A 21,445-nucleotide genomic window follows, 5' to 3' on the forward strand; every position below is an offset into this window, starting at 1 on the left:
GACCTCTAACCTCCCTTAGCCCGGAGTGGCAAGAGCACAAGTGGTCTCAATGCATAACAGAAAGAATGGACATTTTTTGGCCAGGCACGGTGGCTCACGCCTGTAATCCCAGCACTTTGGGAGACCGAGACAAGTGGATCACCTGCGGTCAGGAGTTCAAGACCAGCCTGGCCAACATGGTGAAACACCTAAAAAAAAAAAAAAAAAAAAAAATTAGCCAGGTATGGTGGCAGGTGCTTGTAATCCCAGCTACTTGGGAGACTAAGGCAGGAGAAGTGCTTGAACCTGGGTGGCGGAGGCTGCAGTGAGCTAAGATCGCACAATTGCACTCCAGCCTGGGTGATAACAGCAAAACTGTCTAAAAAAAAATGGACATTTTTAAAAAACCCACTATGTCTATAGCTCAGTCCCAGCCATGAACAACTACATTCAACCACCAAAAAATTCTTCCCGATGAAAAGATTTACCTCAAAGAATAAATAACATTAAATCAAGAATTAATAAGCAGTCAGATTTGAGATTTTTATTGAGAAAATAGCTATTTTGACATTATATCCAGTTTCTCATTTATCAGAATAAATTCTTTACAATATTGATCACCATCACCACTTTAGTGTATTTATACAGTCTCTGAGTGAAATATATTCACACTCGGCAAGGCTAGAATATTGAAATTATGGCCAACATTGCTTACTTTAATATTGTTTACTTTATAATGAAGCTAGAGTAGTTGTGCAACTAGAACAGATGTTTTAAAAATGTTTGCCATTCAAAGATAGGCTTGATGGGACAAAACTAATATGCATACTACATACATATATTACTTGTCTTTTTTACTGTCAATCTTTCCGAACAATAACGTGACATTACAAACACCTCAAACTCCCACTTCAAAATGAATAGAAAAATGGAAAAACATCTCCCATTTCATAAAATTAAAAATCAAGTCAGAAGAGAAATAAAACTCATTTTTATGCATTTAACTTAAAAGCTTGAGTACACTACTCCTCCTAGAGAGAAGGAAGCCAGAACTGCAGAAGTAGCCAACAGTCCAAAGAACGAAGGGCCCCATGACCTTCTCTATGGTTCATAACTTATTGAGGGCTGATGCAAACTCTGGCAAGTTATTTTTCATGATTTCCAAGGATCTGGGATATGTAAACGAAATGATTAAAAGACATTTCTCTGAATTTGCGAGAAGACTGAAGAATCAGAACGAAGATCCAACGGCCTTTCATGTGGCTACGTGTTCACCATTACACCACAACTCAAAACCCACAGGCGAGCTTTCTCTCAAATACACACTCAAAACGGTGTTCCAAATAATGCAATTGTATACATTGCAAAGACACACAAAATGCTTCCTTACACATGATTAGTAATCTGGTTTTAGACTCTGAAGTGATATCAAACATATTTAGCTAACCCTCTCAAACTTGCAGGCCTAGTGACGTTTAAATGTTTTAGGATACAGAATCTGCTTAGAATTTAGTGAAAACTATGAACCTTAGACTGTCTTCAGTAATGAACAAAACTTGAAAATATTAACCTTCCTTTGCTTTGTCACTGAAGCAACTATAAGCTTTCTATGATATATGTATCATACTAGCTTGTATGTGACTTTAATGTCATAAACATCCTTTGCTTTTTTGGCACTTTTAAAGCACAGTCAGAAAAGGTTTGTAAAGTTGTTCTGGAAATACAAGTTGGTTCCCTCTGCCTCATGGATGCTTAGGAACTGGGTAGTCCTCAAACCACCAGTTCAGACATCTGTACAGCTGCTCCCGGCCAACTAGGATTCTAAGGAAAGGGGCTGGAATAGCCAGGGGCCTCCCTCACAAATGCCTAAATAACCAAGGTATCTATGCCGACAGCCATCCCCCTCTCAATACCATGGTCCAAGGAAGTCTTGACCTGTCTCTTCCCATTTTACTACTACTGGCTAGAGGGGCACCCAACGATAAGAAACCTTTGCAATGAGTATAAACTAGCAAAAAACACCGTAGGGGAGCATTTCCTTAGGTGTATCTCTCAGAACATAAATCCCACAAGATACCTACTTTAAAAAAATCCAGCAGGGGGCAGTGGCTCATGCCTGTAATTCCAGCACTTTGGGAGGGTGAGGCAGGCAGAATCACCTGAGGTCAGGAGTTCAAAATCAGCCTGGTCAACATGGTGAAACCCCATCTCTACTAAAAATACAAAAATTAGCTGGGTGTGGTGGCGGGCGCCTGTAATCCCAGTTACTTGGGAGGCTGAGGCAGGAGAATTGCCTGAACCTGGGAAGCGGAAGTTGTACTGAGCCGAAATTGTACCACTGCACTCCAGCCTGAGCGACAAGAGCAAGACTCCATCTCAAAAAAACAAAAACAAAAACAATCCGTATTAAAATAAATTAGGGAAATGATGTATAAAATAGAGGTGCTTCTCGGAGATTTAAAATGCACATTAGCATATCAAAGGTCTGAAAGGCCAACAGTAACTCAATTTTGTCTAACCCACTATTTCCCACACTTACTTGGCCACAGAACCCTCTATTCACCTAACAGTATGTTCTGACAAAACACTCTGCTAGGAACTGCTTCACCCAGAACCAAAAAGGTGATTTTTAAAAAATATTATAGCATAATTTCATATGATTAATAAGGATACAAAGAGACTTATTTTCCTGTCTCTTGTTATTTTGTCTATTTTGTTCTGAATAATCTTCTATCACATTTCCCTTTCTATTCACAAACCTTCAACTCGAGATACCCTTTCTGATACCTTTGTTCAAGAATGTTAATTCTTATCAGAATTAACTAGTCTGGAAAAAAATAATTTTGTGTCTTTTTAAACTCCTAGAGTACCTCTCCACTTCAATCACAATCTAAGTCCAGGGCAGGTAACCTGGGCTGCTAGCAAACACTATACCCCAATAAGAGTTTGGGAACCAAAACAAAACTGAAACAAATTTATCCTTATATCTCTGTGAAAATTAGCATTTTGAACATCTAATGAAACTTCAAGTTTGAGGATAATGGGATTACTGACCTACTGACCTTTGACTTCACGTAACTGACAACAAAATTTCTTTAAAATCTGGTTAAGCAGTATGAAAACATTGAAAAGTAAACATAAATTCCACAAATTTGAATGGCAGCAAAAAACATTTAACATCAAGAACATACACAAAAGACTATCATAACCACCCAAATTATCTCTGTTGCTCAGGATTTCAGTTATAAAAATAGCCAAATCAAGACAAAGACAATTACAGCTTAAAACGAAAAGCTACACCTTCTTCATTAAAGGTGAGCATCTTGTGAAACTGCATCTGGAGAGAGAACAAGTACAAGGCACGGGAGAACTACCACGTCAAGGGACAGAACTTTTTCAAAATATTTTATCCTCAGAAGTAAACCCCGCTACCATAGAAAGAAAAAAATATAATTAGATATTTTAAGTCACAGCATTTTTGACATCCTAGGGAAAAGGAGTTTTTGGTTTTAGGTTGGTTTTTTCTTTTCTGGTAAGGCAAAATAGATCTTTAGATAAAGTCATTTGTTAACAAACATGAGTTTTTCTTAAGAACGAAATAAAAATTGTATTTAACTTCTATCATATATTTATTCAACTAAGTTGAATACTATGTTTGGAAAATTAAAGTTTTAAATCATAGTTTATATAGATAATGATACATTTAATCTATGAATTTACTTTAAAACCACTTTTATTTTGAAATACTTAGACTCACAAGAAGTTATAAAAATAGTTCAGAGAGATTCCAGGTACCCATTGCTTAGCTTCCTGTCTTTACATGTAAGCATTTATATCTAGGTTTTAAAAGGGTTAAAGTTTTTGACAGTTGATGAAAAACTGTCAAAAAAATGTAACAAGCCTGGTAAATGCATATTTTTGGAGGAGGCTGTAAGGAAGCACTACCAAGTTCAAATACTACTTTTATCACTGCCTTAACCAACAGGTTTTCTAAGATACTATCTCTGTTACCTATTTCTGCCTCTTTCAATGGTGTTTTTCCATTTTTACAGACTTCTGAAAATTTTAGCTTTGATTGAAATAAGTTTCCCCATTCCTTCACATTAATATATCTAGCAATATTGAATGAATACAAATTATAAACGGAAATAAAAATGCTTGCTTTTATAAAATCTCCAGTCTTGCAGCACCCCCAAAATAATACAGACTTAAGTTGAAATTTGGTTAATGCCCACCTTTTGTGTGGTCAAAACACAGTTTTGAAGGAATGACCACCTTCAATGTTCTTTACAGCTTCTTTAGTGTTCCTTAAAAAAAAAAAAATCAGTCTTACGGATGATTGATGGCGGTTTGTTCATGGAGGATCTTCATCTTATGGGAATTATCTGACCAGTTTTTCTAATCATATACTAAAAATAAAATAAACACAAGCATATTCCCTTTAATCATATTATCCTCCACCATCACTTCCAAAAGGCATTGGCTCACAGTATTCTGTTTAAGATTGGGACCATTTATCCCAATGAACTCAAACTTTATCCAAAACAGGCTGGTCTAACAGACTGAAAAAATGTTCTGTGCTCTGTTCAGATTGACAAAATGTTCTTTTTTGGCTGGGCGCAGTGGCTCATGCCTGTAGTCCCAGCACTTTGGGAGGCTGAGGTGGGTGGATCACTTGAGGTCAGGAGTTCGAGACAGCCTAACCAACATGGTGAAACCCAGTCTCTGCTAAAAAAAAAAACAAAATTAGCTGGGTGTGGTGGCACATGCCTGTATTCCCAGCTACTTGGGAGGCTGAGACAGGAGACTTGCTTGAACCCAGGAGGCGGAGGTTGCAGTGAGCTGAGATCACACCACTGCACTCCAGCCTGGGCAACAAGAGCGAAACTCTGTCTCAAAAAAAAAAAAAGTTCTTTTCTAAGAGCTTCCTATATGTGTGACTGGTCCCTAAAGTACTTTGTACTCAGTTACAGCTTCCTGTCATCTCATCTGCTTATACACAAATAGCTCAACTAAGTAACCCAACATACAAACTCTCACTAAAATCGCATGTTGCATCTTAGGAAAGGTGATCTGGAAGCATTATGGACTATAGTGAGAATGTAAGGCTTACGGCAGTTCGAAGTAGGGATGACGCAAAAGCAAATAAATCATATTGACAGTCATTCCCTCTACTAAAAAAGACAAATACTTGTTATTCTAAAATGACCTCTTTTGATTAAAATTTCAGTTTATGAAACATTACAGTATGCTTCTTTATCAAAGTCTACATATCAGAAGAACATGAGCTCCACGTTCCTGTAAAACTAAATTTAAACACATTTTTCTTCCTAATGGACATTAGCAGTTTTATTGAAAGAAAAATTGACATAACCTAGCTTTATCTTTTGACTTTGCCCATGGAGAAACTTGGAGTTAAATTTACCACTTAATTTTAGAATCTGTCAGTGTTGATATTCTGCAAATTTTTAATTTTTTTAATTTAAATTTTTTAATGTTTTTAATTCTTTAAAATTTAAAATTTTTAAATTATAATTGTCCTGTTTTACATGTAATATGCTTGTAATATACATGTTATGTATGTTATAACTGTAATGTATTTCAAATACTTTTTGAAGGGTCTGATATAAATCATAATTAAAAATGACTGGCCTTGACCAAAGCATAAACACGTCTGATGAATGTGCTAATCACCCTTCTCCAATATACATCCATCCCAGAGGACAGTAAAGTCTCACAGTCATGATTTCCAATATAAAATATTTAGATTTCAGACTGCTGGAATCAGATTTTAGACTGCTGGAATCTAATAATCTGCCTTTGAAGATGACACACACACACACACACACACACACACACACACACACACCCCTGTTGTATAAGTAATGTGCAACTCATGAGGTACTTTCCCTAAATACATCCAAACAGATGACCAAGATTTTGAAGACTACCTTATTTCTCATTTAGTTAAAACTTTTAAGAAAAAATATTTACAATGACTTAAAGACTCCTGTATAAATAACTACCTAAATACAGAACAAATTGGGAGGATGTGGGTCAAACACAGCTGAGCTCCACTCAGCTCAAATTAGATGAGTCTTTTGACTACAAAGCTTGTTTTCTTAACATATGGGTTCCTACAAGACTTGATAAGATTTGCTGAGCACCACAATAATCTTTTAAGACACTAATCAAAAACATGGTTCTACATTTTGAAAACCTCAGAAGTGGTTTTAGGACAACAGAAGCACCTCAACCACTAAAATAAACAAGTTTCTATTATAAGTAAAATTACCACACAGCAAATCCCTTAACAGTTCAGCAACCAATAAATAGAAAATATTTGTTAAAAGCTGCTATTTCTGATTGTTCCTTTGTATTCTTTGACTGTAAGTGAAACATATGGAAAATAATTGGTTGTCAGAAAGCTTCTGACTACATGATATGCATCTTATGAAAGAATATTAGCCTGAGCCAAGCATTAAAAACTTGGACCAGATGCACAGTAAGTATTTCTACTACCCTGGCCATGGGCTCCTTCTGAGTAGTATCTAACAAGAGGGCAATTTCAGTAAGATTTTACAGCCTAGCATAGTAACGATGACCAGTACATTCACTTCTTCTGGAATTAATACAAGAAATACAACTAAAGATGTACTACAAAGACATAGGTCTAAAACTGCCACATTCGCCCAACTAAACTAAAAGAACTCTTCCTAACATATATCGAACACATCAGCAAAGACCAATGTTATACTGAAATGAGTATTATCAGATGTTATTATATGTAACCACCTTTAATATTTATCTATGTGCTACTAAACCCCCAAAAGATTAGACTTATGAGAGCATAATTAAAAAGCACGTTCCTCATCACTTTTTAAAGCTAAATATGGTCTCTTCTACTGAAGCAATTTATCTTTTTCTGGTTCCTAAAATAGGCATCAAATTTCTAAACAGAAGTAAAAAGCCTCAGCCAAAGAGCCACACATTAGGTATTCAGCCTGGTCTAAGAAAACTAAGTTAATAAATTGAATAAATTAACTCAAATAAATTAGGAGTGCACATTCAGAACAGAATTGTAGCTTTTGGTCAGCAACCTATGAACCAAAGGCAAAAATCTGCCATGATTAAGGCAGTTTTTTGTATACAGTACGATGTGTTTTTCTTCCCCCCACCCACCAAGTTCAATTAGCATTCTCTTTGATGTTATTAAAAACGCAGTGCCAAGCTAGAATACAAGCTTCCTAATAATAATAATAGTAATAAAAATAGATGTCATAGAAAGTTCCTTTTGGTTTAGAGTCTTCCTTAATACCTACTATGGTATCTTCTTTTTGCCTTCACACACTTGGTGTAAGAGATTACTGCAACAATCATTTGACTTTGGCCACAAACCATGACTACTGTCAGGGTGAAAGCCGTTGGAAGGAATTATTTTCTTCTTCTGCTGGAGTCAGTTTAAGTGTTGGCAGTTTCCGAGGAGGAAGCTGAGGGCTTTGGCGAAGATTGTCATCCATCTGTAGAAAGTACAAAAGATACATCTGACTAATGCTGTGGCACCACTTATGTGGACTGTGGCCTCCCCATCCAAACTATAGCCTAGAAGAGTACAGAACCATATGTTTCCTGGGCTGCTAGAGAAACCTTTTTCTTACAAATAATCTCAAGAATTCTAAATGTCATACCTCAAATACCAGCTGACTCAGTTTCTGTAAACAGCAATGTGGCTCATTCCTGATACCTTCACAGAATTACAGTAATTCCAAAAAATAAATATTCTACTGAACTCAACCATAGCATAACTTAAAGAGATCTTCTGATAGTAAGTGTAAAAGCGGTACTGTTACACTAAGCTCCAGTTTGCAAACTATGTTCACGTACAATATCTTATTTGATCTTCCCAATATGCTATGAAGAAAATGCAGACACAGACCTTCCCTGTTGTATAGATAAGCAAACCGAGACTCCGTAAGGTTAAGTGATTTGCCCCATGTCACAAGCTAGTATGAGAGCTGAAACTTGAACCCAGGTCTTCTGATTCCAAAACTATTATTCTTTCAACTATACTTCTTTGCCTCTATGAAAATGACCTGTATTCCAATCAAAAAAGACCAGCTTTTTAAAGCTGAGAGTATGTAGACCAAAGGAAGCTAGGACATTAGGCAAAAAGAAAGATAAATTATTTACATCTAATCCAGTGGTTTTCTAAACACTGGATCAGTTCTAAATGAGGTAACCCACATCAAGCTCAAATAACACAGTGCTGGACCTCAAAAACTGTTAGCCAGTATCATCAGGCCTCAGGCTTCACTGCCCTATGAGTTTGTAAAACAGTAAGTATTACTATTTGTATCAGAAAAAAAAAAAAAAAAAAAAAAAAGCAAGCTTATCAGTTACTGGGGAAAAAATATGTAACCTCTTTGTATTTTTCCTACTAGAATCGCCCTTGAAATTCCCTTTGTTGGCTCTCTCCCCTACCCAGTTCCTCAGTGTTTCTCTCATGAAAAGAACACCCCAAGTGGCAAAATATATACACTGGTGAAAAACCATATACTGTATCTACAGCAGAGAAAAACAAGAAGGAGAAAAAATAAAACTTTCATGTGGAAAGAAGAAAAGAACATTACGGTGCTGTTAATAAGAAAGGATAAGCCCGGTGCTTACAATCTTAAGAAACATTAACTTAAGAGACAGAGAGGCAGACATGCAAGCAAGAAGTGTTTTTGCTTTGTTTTTGCTTTGTTTTTTTAAAGCAAATCTTTTGAATTTCCTAGCTTAAAGGGTACTAATTGTGTGGCAAAAGTAAACCCAATACTCTCATCTGATCTTTTCCCAATCAGGCCACTACTGGCTTCAAAACACTATGTTACATACAACTTTAGAGAAAGTATAGTTGAACAGTTTTCTGAAAAATAAACTCTATAAAAAAACTAAAAGGGTACAGTTAATGTGTGACCCAAATGACAATATTAGCTACAGAAAGGAAAATACTAAGCTATGACAAAATGATTGAAGTAGACTTGACCTTTTCAATCAAGTTGGATTCCTTATTTACAAGTTGTGTGAGTTTCTGAAGATTTGCATCTACCGTTTCTTGTCCAGCTGGAGAGATGCCTAAGAAGCCAGGACAGAAATCAGAGAAAGACAGGAAATTTTTAAAGCCTTTAAAGCTATTTAGATTGAAAGAATTTTGAGTCTACCCACCCTGTCCAGTGCCCCACCCTCCCCAAAAAAGGCAAAGAGGAAAACCATTCTGGGTTTAAAGGCGAAGAGAGGGATTTGAATGCTCCAAAACTAAACCCTGAGCAAAACGGACGAAAATTTGTCCGCTAAGTAGACAATGCTAACCAAGTGTTCTGCAACTGGCCACAATAATTAGTATTTAAAAAAAAAAAAGCACAGTAGTCCTCATTTCCTTCTCAAGTTTAAGCTATTCCTTTCTTGCACCCATTTCAAATAGGTCTTTGATCACAACTATCTGGATAGTTTTCCAAGGCAGTAACTCCCAAAAAGTTGCCCACCAGACATCCAAAGTATTTAGAACTTAAAAATACAAATTCATAGGATTGATGCCTAAAAGATTCTAATTTAGTAAGTCTGGAATAGGACCCAAGATTTTTTATCTGTCAAATAATCAGGTTTGCTAACCAATGCTCCCAAGTTAACAAGGTTGAACATTACTTAATTTCATGACTCCCAAACTACTAACCCCTTCCTGTATACAGAACACATAACCCACCATAAAATAATAAGCTGTCCACCTAAGCCAGCTATCTTTATAACCTGTTTCTTAAAAGGACAATTTCAGCCAACCCTCCCAATAGACATTTAGTATCTGAATCACTTAAGCACAAGGCCCCACTCTCTCAACGAAGCACATCCTAAGTAACAGGTGCCCTCTATTTACTATACCTCCATTCTGATGCAATCAGTTTTCAAGTAGTGGAATCATGGGAGTGTACCTCACCAAAATCAATCTGCTGCTGATTTCTGTTCATGCAGGAAAATGCTAGAAGCAGCAGGTAAGAATCATTTAAAGTAATTATCCATTTGCATTAGGATAAATACTCTTTTTCAGCAAAGACTTAATACCTGTGGTTTTAACCTTTTAGAAGAACATGACCCACTTCAAAGGGGTAATATTTAAAGAACAAGAAGCAAGAAATGTAAAAATCCAGAGGAATAGATAAAAGGCAAATATCTATTTCTCTATTTAAATAAAAACTAATGTGAGAATAAAAATGAAGTCAGAAAAATGTAAATCCTTGAAGTGTTATCAACCACTATTTAAAGACAATACACAAACTTTTAAAATTAAAATAAGTAGTGGATTTTGCTTATACATACATAGGAGAATAAGCAAACAAGTATTAGCTGAAGAAGAGCCAGCTTACCTCCAAGACTAAGCCTAAAATAACTGCTCAGGATGTCATCACAAAAGCGACAGAGGTTGGAGAGCTGTTTCAGATGTTCTTGTAGCTGAACTTTAGGAAACCGTACTTTGTAAAGAGGTGCAAGAAAACCAAAAACATAGGCATCCAAGGTAGAAGGCCTAGAAATAAATTAAGGATTTTTTAAGCACATAAGACAATATTACCTAAAGGCCAGGTGCAGTGGCTCAATGCCTGTAATCCCAGCACTTTGGGAGATGAAGGCGGGCAGATCACTTGAGGTCAGGAGTTTGAGATAGGCCTGACCAACATGGTGAAACCCTGTCTTTACTAAAAATACAAAAAAGTCGTGTGTAGTGGCAAGGACTTGTAAACCCAGCTACTTGGGAGGTTGAGGCAGGAGACTTGCTTGAACCCAGGAGGCGGAGGTTGCAATGAGCCAAGATCATGCCACTGCACTCTAGCCTGGGCAACAAGAGTGAGACTCCATCTCAAAAATAATAATAATAATAAAATAAATAAATAAAAGAAAATATTAAATTAAGGATTTTTTAAAGCATCTAAGAAAATATTAACTTGGGATGGTGTTTAATTTTTTTTCAAAATTCTCAATTCTGAATTACACAATATAGTCTCTTAAAAGGTTTACTATCCATTTTAGTTTATAAAAATGATGCAACTAAGGTTTTACTCATTGAGTAGCTTAGACTCTAACTATTTAGAAGAAAATGAAATTTTCATAGATTGATTTTCACTCACAAATGTTAAATAGACGGGAAGCAGAGTGGGAACAGTCTTAGATGTTTTAAAGTCACATATGCAGCCTACTAAGTCAATGTTAGATTATCACTGGTAGAAAAAGTTTCCTATAATAAAAGCCCATTAAATTTTTTTGTTTGTTTTGTTTTGTTTTTTGACACAGAGTTTCACTCTTGTCACCCAGGCTGGAATGCAGTGGCGTGATCTCAGCTCACTGCAACCTCCGCCTCCTAGGTTCAAGCGATTCTCCTGCCTCAGCCTCCCAAGTAGCTGGGATTACAGGTACCCACCACCACACCCAGCTAATTTTTTGTATTTTTAGTAGAGACGGGGTTTCGCCATATTGGGCAGGCTGGTCTTGAACTCTTGGCCTCAGGTGATCTGCCCACCTTTGCCTTGCTGGGATTACAGGCATGAGCCACTGCACCTGGCCTAAATCTTTTCTTTTTTTAAGTGAAAAACTCATCTTTTGGAGAGATAAGAGGACTTGCTTTAAATAGCTGCTCACTGAATATACATGTACAAAATATCAAAATGATTTTTAAGGGAATACTCACGTATCTCTGAAGAAAAACTGAGATGTTCCCAATCTGTTTGATAGAAGATTTAGGCACTCCTTGGCATCTCTGTATATCTAATAAGGATGAAATTGTATCTCAAAAGTAGAAAAGATACTCTAAAACTACTTTTGAGGAAGGCATCTCTAGATAAACTCATGTCTGCGATTTTTCTTGTCCTTTCTCTCTAGGGCCCTTGCTTGAAGAATAATCCACACTATACCTGTGCTTCCACTTCTCGGAGGTGGTACAGCGGAGGCTGTCCTCTGGTCAGGAGAATCCTGTTCAGTGCTCCCTTAGACATTCTTCCAGGCAGGATCAAACTCAAAGGAAAAGGAATTTGTGAAGCAAACCATGGCTTTGTCACAGTAAAGTAATTGTCACTCTCAACCCAGAATGTGTGAAGCTGCAAAGGGAGAGAAAAAAACACTACCAGGATGTTCTTTTATTAAAAGAAAGATCACTCAATCAACATGAGAGTTTTTCATAAATACCTTTATATGAAGTGACTTCATACAAGTTTTCCAATTAGAATGACTCGGGATAAAACAAGATTATTTTAAAATGTGTGAGTTTTGTTGACTGCTATATTCCAAGCACCCAGAACAAGGCCTGACACATAGCAGGTGTTCAATAAACATTTGTTGAATGAATGAATTATACCCAATTCTATACATGCAGCAAAAACATCCATCTCCCACAAAGAATTTCCAACATGACATTTTCTTTTACTTTGTTGTTTCACATACTAGTTGAATGCCTAACAGAATCCAGTTTCACAGTAATATGAAAGAATTAAGATTAACATATAAGTGAAATTTTCTCTTAAGACTTTTCTCATTGGTTTTCTTCTAAACAGACTATGTACATTTGCAACTAGGCCACTAAAATACTGTAATATTTAAGAACACTCACCACTGCAGGGAGAAGCTTCTCTTCAAGGAGAGCAATGTAAGCCAATGTATCTGCTCCTTGTTTTGCTGAGAGTTCATAATCAGCATTATATTTCTATTAAAAAAAAAACAAAACTCAGAAGTCAAAGAGCAGCCCCAAAACAGTAAAACTAATCAAATCAGGATTCGTATTTTTCCTCACAAATAGCAAATGTGGTATTAAAATGGGAGAAAGAGAAATACAAATCCAGTGAAACCTATTGCTTAATGCACATAAAAGTTCTTAGCATGGCATCACATACGCAATATGGTCAATAAATGTTATAATATTAACTACTATTATTTTCATGTTTGTTAATGACCTAGTTCAGTGCATGGCATGTAGTACAAACTTAATAAAAGCAACTATTATTTTTACCAAGAAGGAAACAGTTCCAGTTGGCTGTGTTTCTCCCCATGGAAAAAGAAAAAACCTTCCAATTTATAAAAGTTCAAAATGTTATTGACACAACTTTTTTTAAGCACAGTATTGGCAAAACAAATAACTTTTGCATTTATATAAATCTTTACATGTTTAAACATTTTGGATACACAACTCTCTACTGTTAAAACATTTAGATACATTATTCCATAAAACTGCTATAAGAGCTTTTTAAAAATAATATAGTTGCTAGTTGGTGAGAACTCAGATGTCATGCTCAGCACAAAATGTGTACCAACTATGTGACAAAATAGACAATCCTATCAATAAGTGTAATAGTGAAAATGGCTACATTAAATCTACATACAAATTTCAATAAAATTCAAAGGTTATTAAAATATAAATTGACTACCTCTTCATATGACTTTCAAATCACAGAACTCATGCTTTGGAGCAGTGATTCTCAAATCTGTTTTTAAATCTTATCCCAGGTATCTCCAATTGTCTAATGCGTTGGCAAAAAAAAAAAAAAAGCCCGACATGCAGGGATCAACAATCTACTCATCTACTTCTTCAAAGTGAACCACCCACCTGTTTTCTTAAAAAGTTTAGTATTTTTGCTGGCTGAGAAACCATGTTGTCTTCAGTTGTCAAAATTGGTACATCGCCTATAATCAAAAGACAGTTTACATACAAGGACACAGTGTGATTTCCTCTGAAGAGATTGCAATACCCTAAAAACTATAGCAGATGCACATTTAGAGGGGAAAAAATGAGTAAGCTTGTCTTGGGTTTTTTGCTGTTTCACAAAGAGCGGTTCTAGAGAACATTTTCATTTCTCATAATTTCCAGTGATTTGGCTTGCACTTTGAGGTATTACTCAGAATGATCAAATCATAAACAACACAGAGCCAAGGTCACGGTAAGAAACTAAATCCTTAATATTATAGCTATATACCTCACAGCTTTAAATACAAGAAGAAAAAAAAAACAGTACAGAAAGGGGAGTGTAAAGGTTTACACTATACCTCTTGAACCTCTCCAGGTGTTATCTATCACATTGACTTTCAAGGGTGCACCACAAAATTTGGCATAAGCCTGAAACAGAGTTTGCAATCAAACATTTTAGACCAAGTGCGTAACGCAAAGCCACAGAGCAGCTTTACTTCACAGCCCCACCCCCAAAGGCAGAAGGCGACTGATTTTGAGGCCGCATCCCTCCCCGTGATCTCAAGTAGGCACGCGGCCGCCAGCCACCCGGCTTTCGGGGACTTTGCTCCCCAAAAGGTCCTGGGGACGCAGAGTAGGGAGGGCGCGCCCCCTTCTTTGGGGTTTCACTTCACCGCCCAGACAGCTTTGTGAGGCAGACAAAACTCGGGAGTCAAGCGGAGAAGCCTTGACGTTTCCGCCGGCCTTCGGCGGGGGTACAGGCCAGGTGGGGACTCGTTGGTGGGAGGGAGCCCGGGGCGATGCAGCGTGCAGCGGCCCGGCCCTCCTGGACCCCGCAGGGCAGCGGGAAACCAGGGCAAGTCAGCCTCTCGCCTCTAGCCCCGCCCCTTCTTCCCGCGCCCTGCCCGTGAGGCGGCCTCACCATCACCACCAGGGACTCGCTGTGAACCGATGGGAGCCCCCAGCCACCTCCCCAGCAACTGAGTTCCAAGGGGGCCGCCATCTTGCGGGGGCCGACCTTTACTATCCCGGAAGTAATTTGCCACCTAATTTCCGGCACGTGGAAACGCGGGGGCGTGGCGAAGGGAGAGAAGGGCAGTTTGGGGGCTCTTGAGAGATGGGGGAGAGAATGACTGGAGGGATTAGAAAGAACTCTTAGGAGAAGCTTGGCCTAAAGGGTAAGAGTTCTGCACCTTAAGTCAGACAGACCCACCAGTAATTCTTCAAATACTAATATTTATTAGATCCTTAGAGTGTTCCAAGCCCTTTGAACATTAAATCTGTGTGATGCCTAAATTAACTGTTTGTAAAATAGGGATGACTCAGTATTTACAAGATTGTGGTGTTTAAAATGTCATGGAGGGAAAGAACTTGGCACACAGGAGGCACTCAGTAATTGTTCAACCCCTTTTCCCATATATATGGTCTCTGCCTACCTTTCCAGCCTCAGTCTGTTCTCACCCTCATGTTCACTGGCACCATCCTGCTTAAAAGTTACAGTATTTCTGAATGTCAGGTAAATTCTGCCCACCTTCAGTGCAGGTCCTTCTATCTGGAATATCTTTCTTCCCTATGCAACTTCTCCCTCAAGAATGAGTTTAACTCACATTCCCAGTGATGCTTTTACAAAGTTAGGAGCTCTGGGTTCCTGCAGCCCCTTGTGCATACTTGAATTGTAGCTTCTCTCCCTAGCTACAAACCTTTTGTCTTTCACAGAAGAGGGCTAGCTTCATGGGTGTGGGACCTGTGCAGCCACACAAGGCTCCATGCTTAAAAGGACTTCTCATTTGGCTGATGCTCTTCAGTCACTGTCTTGAAATTCTTAAGTTTTGAACAAGGGGCTCTGCATTTTTATTCTGGGCTGGGCCCGGCGAATCCTGTAGCTAGTCATGTCTGTGGGCCTAATGAGCATGGACTAAGTATTTCTTGACGTTAAACCTGACAATTTCTCAGAAAAACTATTAAAGAGGAAATTTTGGTCTTGGAAATGCTGTGATCCAAATGTATGACTGGGTCTCAGAGTTAAAACTTGGGTGCTGGATCTTTTTTCTAGAAAGCACAGCCATCTTTCTTCGATACCCTCCCAGTCATGCCTCTGAGTTCTTTCCTCTATCCCACTGAGATGGTCGAGTCTTCTTAAAAACTAAAACTCAAAAGAAACCTCTGCAACTTTTCATAAAATTACTGTTCAACAAATAATTGCTAGGCACTCCCTTACTGTTTACATAGTCATCTAAATTACAGTGCCAGCCTGCTAAAGTCTTTTTTACGTGTTTCAAAAACAAGAGTTCTCAGAAATGAAAAAGAGATATATCAGAAATGAGAATTAATAATAACTGTATAACTGGAAAATGTGTAACATATGTACCATTAAAACTATTGAAACATTTATTGAGCAGGCCCTATGTCTTAGACATCATCAGGCTCTGGAACAATACAGAAATATATAAAACATGAATTCTGTCCTCAGGAGTTTACAGTGCACAAAGGAGACATACACACACCAAGGTGTAACAAGTCAGATAATCACGAGTGGTGTTAGAAATATAAGCAAAATACTACAGAAACACAAAGGAGGGACAATGCATCCTCTGTGTGATCAGTGGAGACTATCTGTTGAGTCTTCAGTATAAAGAAAGTAAAGTAATTCAACTTTTAGATTGTAATGGAACCTCCCTGTTTTGAGGGTTAAAAATGCCAAGCCATAGACTGACAAAGGCAAGGCAGAGAAAAAGAAAAAAAAATCCTAAGCCATAAAGCTCAAGGTCCATATACTACAATGAGGCATTTAAAACAATCATACAGAAAGAATGTGGATTTCCTGAGCCTTGTTTGTAGCAGGACTGAGAGGAGTGTATGAACATTCTTAGTGGACACGTAACACAGTTACTCAGTTTGGCCTTTGTCTGTACTGCTGCTGCTACATACAGTGAGTTCATTTGCATTGAAGAGAAATTAAGTCTCTTTCCTTAGTGTCAAATTGAGACCAGAATAGCATGTCATTGCATCTGATGAAAGAATCCTTACACACATGTTTATTAGTGCATAGATAATAGCAATCTTTTATTGCTGCAGTTCCTCTTGAGAGTCTGTATCTGTTAGATTGAATTTAAAAACTCTAATGTAGCTAATTGCACAAACAGGCTGAATACTGTTGCAGAGAACCACACAGAAAATTGAAACCTTCAGAAATTGTGCCTGGTATGGTTAGTTGGCTCCTGTGCCTTTTCCTGGCTGCTTTAGAGTATTGTTCAGAGTTCATCAAAATCATAATTTCAGATTCCTACCGGGAAGAATACTATCTGCAAAACATCCATGTTTGTGTGGGATGGCCTGAATCACAGCTTTATAATGAGTATCCCAGACAATGTTTTCCCCAAAAAAAGAAATCTTATTTTTCAAAAGATGATCATTGAAAATGGTTTCATCTGGTGATAGTCATCTGAACTCAGGCAACCTGACCTTGGCATCCATACCCATCCTTCGTGTGTTTCTTAACTTGGGGGCCACCGTGCAAGGTTTGTTAGGCTCTTTTTGTCTGGATGATTAATAATCTGGGAAATGGTGCTGTTGGGAAAGATGAAAGGTTTGTGACAAGTGATGGTGCAGTATATGGTCCCTTATGGGAAAATTAAATGTAAAGTCTTAAATATCCCTTTGAACTTGAATATTCTGTAGTTTGTGTTCAGATATAAAATCCTTAAGGAGGGGAAAGAACAAACACTGAATAGAAATCAGGAGAGCTGAGTTCTTGACTTGGCCTCTGATTAGCCATATGCGCTTGAGCCAATCATTTTGCATTGATACCTCTGCTCATTCATTTATAAAGCAAAAGCTCTTTTATCTCTGAGATGCTATCATTTTATGTGTAATGAACATTTAATAATTTCCGACATTTATGGAGCAATTTCTACATGCCAGAAGTTGCTTCAAGTATCTAACATAACTCACTTGATCTCCATAATGATTTCATGACACAGGTACCTTCCTAAGGTTAACTAACATCTTTGTGTCCCTCCTTGAGAACAGAAGAAAATATCAGTACCCATATAGCCAGTAGGTGGTAGAACCAAGATTTGAACCCAGGCAGTTTTGGCTTCAGAGTTTTTACTCCTAACCACTGTGTCATACTGCCTCATGCAGCCTCCTGTGTAGTCCATTAAAAAGCCCAGTTTCACTCAAAGTGGAGCTATCAATGCCATGATATTACTGTTATTATTTATGTAAATAATATTTGTTTAGTATTACACCGTTAAACAAATTTATTAAGCAGCTTCTGTATGCCTAGCACACTGCAAGGCTATCAGGGAATAAAAACTCATGTTCACCTGTAATCCTAGAACTTTGGGAGGAGGATCATTTGAACCCAGGAGTTCAAGACAAGCTTGGACAACATGATGAAACCTTGTCTCAACAGAAACACAAAAATTATAGCTGGGCATGATGGTGTGTGCCTATAGTCTCAGCTACTTGGGAGGCTGAGGTGGAAGGATCGCTTGAACCCAGGAGGAGAAGATTGCTGTGAGCCGTGATTGTGCAAAAACTTACATTCAAGCTTTAAGAGGCACAGCTGATGAAACAAGGCCCACATATTTGAACTAACTAGAGACTATTAGGAAGTACCATTTTTGTCAAGAAGACAAGTCTAATATGGTTTTAGACAAAGACCTGAATGTACTGCAATGCTTGGCAAAGGTCTAATGAGAGAAGTAAGATGCTAGCTGATCTCGAAGGGTGGGTACATTGCATTTAGATTGGCACAGAGTAAGGCATTGCATGTGGGCTGTGCTATATGAGTGAAGGTATAGAAATGGGACTGACTATGGCAAGGAATCTGAAGATGAGTAAATGAATGCTGGGTTTGGTTATAAGCTGGAGACTGCTCAGGGAGAGTATTGATTGACTAACTTGAGAACCAGAATTGGAAGGCATGGGAATTTGTAGTTTTGAGAAAGTAAAGACAAGTAAAAGTCCAAATACAGTATTAGTGGATTTACATAGTCAAGGATGGGAGGTAGACAGCTATTGTTACATGGACATTATAAGAAGAAGCGTTTTATAAACCCATAAACTGTATTACATAAAGTAAAAGTGTTATGGAAAATGCTGCTGAATATTATTGGAGGAAGGTCACTTGGCACCCTTCTGCTGAGCATATTTGATAGAGGAGGTTGTTAGAAATCCAGTGGCAAGGGATTACTGGAGAAAAGGGTATAAACAATAAGGACAGGTCTAAAAGCATCAGAAATATGACTGATAAAGGAAAAAGAGAAATGGGACAGGAGTGAAAGACTCAAAGGTTTTGAAAGAGATGATATGGTGAATCTACACACATATGAGGACAAAATTGGCTATTAGTGAGTAAAAGTCTGAAGATGCTGGAGAGAAGAAGGATGAGATCCTAGGAATTGCCTAAGAGTTGAGGCTGAGATCCGGAGCTTGAGCAGTGGGGCTGGCATTGAAAATGAGAGACATGCTCTCTTTCTGACACTGGAGGAAGTTTCAAGGGGAACTATGGGGTGCTGAGTAGATCGAATCAGTTACCTTCAAATTTCCCTATTACATTAGAAAACAAATAAAAAGTGCCTGAGAGAAAGAGATTGGGGATTTAAAAAGACAGGTGGGTACAGTGGCTCACACCTGTAATCCTAGCACTTTGGGAGGCCAAGGCAGGCAGACCACTTGAGGATTACTTGAGGTCAGGAGTTCCAGACCAGCCTGGCCAATTTGGTAAAACACGATCTCTACTTTAAAAAAAAAAAAAAAAAAAAAAAAATTAGCTGGATGTGGTGGCGCACACCTGTAATCCCAGCTACTCAGGAGGCTGAGGCAAGACAATCGCTTGAACCTAGGTGGCAGAAGTTGCAGTGAGCTGAGATCATACCACTGCACTCCAGCCTGGGTGACAGAGTGACTTTGTCACAAAAAAAAAGACAGGGAATAATTTAGAGACTATATCAGGGGTTAGTAAAAAGTAAATGGGAGCATTGCTGACAGTGGTAAAAGTCAAATGTAAATTAGTATTAAAGCCTAAATCAAGGGAGAGCCATGGACAGGCTAATGATTAGGTGCCTCTTTAAACAGATATTCTTTAAATATTCATTCAGTTTTTTTAAATGGAAATGAAGTTGGCCCCAGAATGTAACAAGGTCAATTTATATTTTACCAATTATGTTAAAAGTTTTATTTGGAAATCGAGATTTTCATACCACTTAAAAGTTGGTCCTGAGGATGATAGAAGAGGAATGGGACCCTAGGAATTGCCCCAGGAATTGAAAGGTGAACTCTGTAGCTTCAGCATGATGGGGGCTCAACCATCCTGACGTCTAGCTAAACTTGTACAGTTGTATGGCTTTGTCTTTGTTACCCAGAAGCATAAAAAGCCAAGTTCATGTATTTGGTAGCTATGTGAAGGTGATCAGGCCATGATATATACTGTTAGGGATTCATTTTGCTCCTCCGGCATAGTAAACCTGCTGTCTTTTGTGTGAAAAAGAAATGAATGAAACCAAAATGATAATATTATCATCTGACATTGTGCTCAACTTATGTTGAGGAAATAGGACAATTATACTTAAAAAGTGAAGTTTGTAAAGGGTCTTAGGTGGAAAAAAGGACCTTGTAATGGAAGTAAATAATGGAAATAATGAAGCCTTATTTCTGCACTTCACTCAAAGTGGTGAAACCCAATATACCAATAGACTATGATGTTAAATATGTATATTGTAATACTGAGAGTAGCCACTAAGAGAACTGTACAAGTGATATACTCAGAAATACTAAATAAATCAAAAAAAAATTTTTTAAGTCCAAGTAACCCACAAGAAGGCAAGGGGCCAGCAGGGGAGTGATAGGTTGGAGGTGGGGAGGTAGTCAGAGAAATGAGAAGTTGAGAATAAACAGAAAACAGGTAACAAAATGGCAGGCTTAAATCCTAAAATACCAAGACTTATTCTAAATGTAAAATTGATCTCAATACACCAATTAAAGGACAGAAATTGGCAGAGTGGGTAAAAAACCTAAGCCAAATGTATGCTCTCCATCGAAACTTCCTTCAAACATGACATTGGTAGATGTAACCTAAAAGGATAGAAAAGTTATACCTTGCAAACACTAATCAGGAAAAAAAAAAGTAGTATGTGTGTGTATATATATGTGTGTGTGTATATATACATATACACACATATATACATATATATATCAGATCAAGTAGACTTCAGAGAAAAGAAAATTACTAGAGACAAGAAGGACATTACATAATGATAAATGGATCAGTCCACAAGAAAACATATTAATCCCAAATGTGTGCACCAAACAACAGTGCTTCAAAATACATGAAGCAAAAACTGATAGAGGTGAAAGAAGAAATAGACAAATCCATAATTTTAACTATAACATATAAGCTATAGTTATACCCAACACTCAGCAATTGATAGAACTATTAGACAAAAAATAAGCAAAGATATAGATGAATTAAACAACAGGATCTAATAGACATTTATAGAATGTTCCACCCAACGACAGCAGAACATACATTATTTTTAAGAGCCTATATAGCACTCACCAAAATAGGCTATTATGAGTCATAAAGCAAACCTCAACAAAAGTTTTTAATGAAATAATGCAGAATGTATTACTTGACTATGCTGGAATTAAACTAGAAATCAATAATAGAAAGACAACAGCAAAATCTCCAAAAACTTGGAAATTAACAAACTTCTACGTAATCAGTGGGTCAGAGAGCAAGTGTCAACAGAAAAGAAATATATACAA

General features: G+C 37.6%; 2 protein-coding genes across 4 annotated transcripts in view; one reads left to right on the top strand and one right to left on the bottom strand.

The window, feature by feature from the left end:
- Positions 1-501: 501 nt before the first annotated feature.
- MTX3 (metaxin 3) lies at positions 502-14,696 on the bottom strand. 3 transcript variants are annotated; one of them, XM_025388205.1, is made up of 9 exons: positions 14,595-14,696; positions 14,032-14,101; positions 13,595-13,671; positions 12,605-12,697; positions 11,913-12,095; positions 11,690-11,766; positions 10,377-10,534; positions 9,008-9,096; positions 502-7,499 (listed from the first exon to the last, which is right to left on the bottom strand). In XM_025388205.1, exons 1-9 carry the CDS (start codon positions 14,673-14,675, stop codon positions 7,389-7,391), a joined length of 939 nt encoding a protein of 312 aa, XP_025243990.1. In that variant the 5' UTR covers positions 14,676-14,696; the 3' UTR covers positions 502-7,388. The 3 variants fall into 3 exon arrangements, with proteins under 3 accessions (XP_025243990.1, XP_025243991.1, XP_025243992.1); XM_025388206.1 differs by lacking the exon at positions 14,032-14,101; XM_025388207.1 differs by lacking the exon at positions 9,008-9,096.
- A 39-nt stretch (positions 14,697-14,735) lies between these two features.
- THBS4 (thrombospondin 4) overlaps positions 14,736-21,445 on the top strand; it is an 88,697-nt gene continuing 81,987 nt past the window's right edge. Inside the window, exon 1 of the mRNA XM_025388204.1 lies at positions 14,736-14,850. The gene's annotated coding sequence lies outside the window, so the exon portion shown is untranslated. The remainder of the gene's footprint in view (positions 14,851-21,445) is intronic.

This window comes from Theropithecus gelada, chromosome 6 (assembly GCF_003255815.1).
Source record: "Theropithecus gelada isolate Dixy chromosome 6, Tgel_1.0, whole genome shotgun sequence".
Taxonomy (NCBI): Eukaryota; Metazoa; Chordata; class Mammalia; order Primates; family Cercopithecidae; genus Theropithecus; species Theropithecus gelada.

What these genes read in the sequence shown, in the direction of transcription:
- MTX3 (XM_025388205.1), bottom strand. Translation starts at nt 14,675, where the DNA reads ATGGCGGCCCCCTTGGAACTCAGTTGCTGGGGAGGTGGCTGGGGGCTC. An exon ending in GCGAGTCCCTGGTGGTGATG is followed by an intron (nt 14,102 to 14,594) that starts GTGAGGCCGCCT and finishes ACTCTGTTTCAG; the next exon opens with GCTTATGCCAAATTTTGTGG. An exon ending in TTTTAGGCTTAGTCTTGGAG is followed by an intron (nt 9,097 to 10,376) that starts GTAAGCTGGCTC and finishes CTGGCTTCTTAG; the next exon opens with GCATCTCTCCAGCTGGACAA.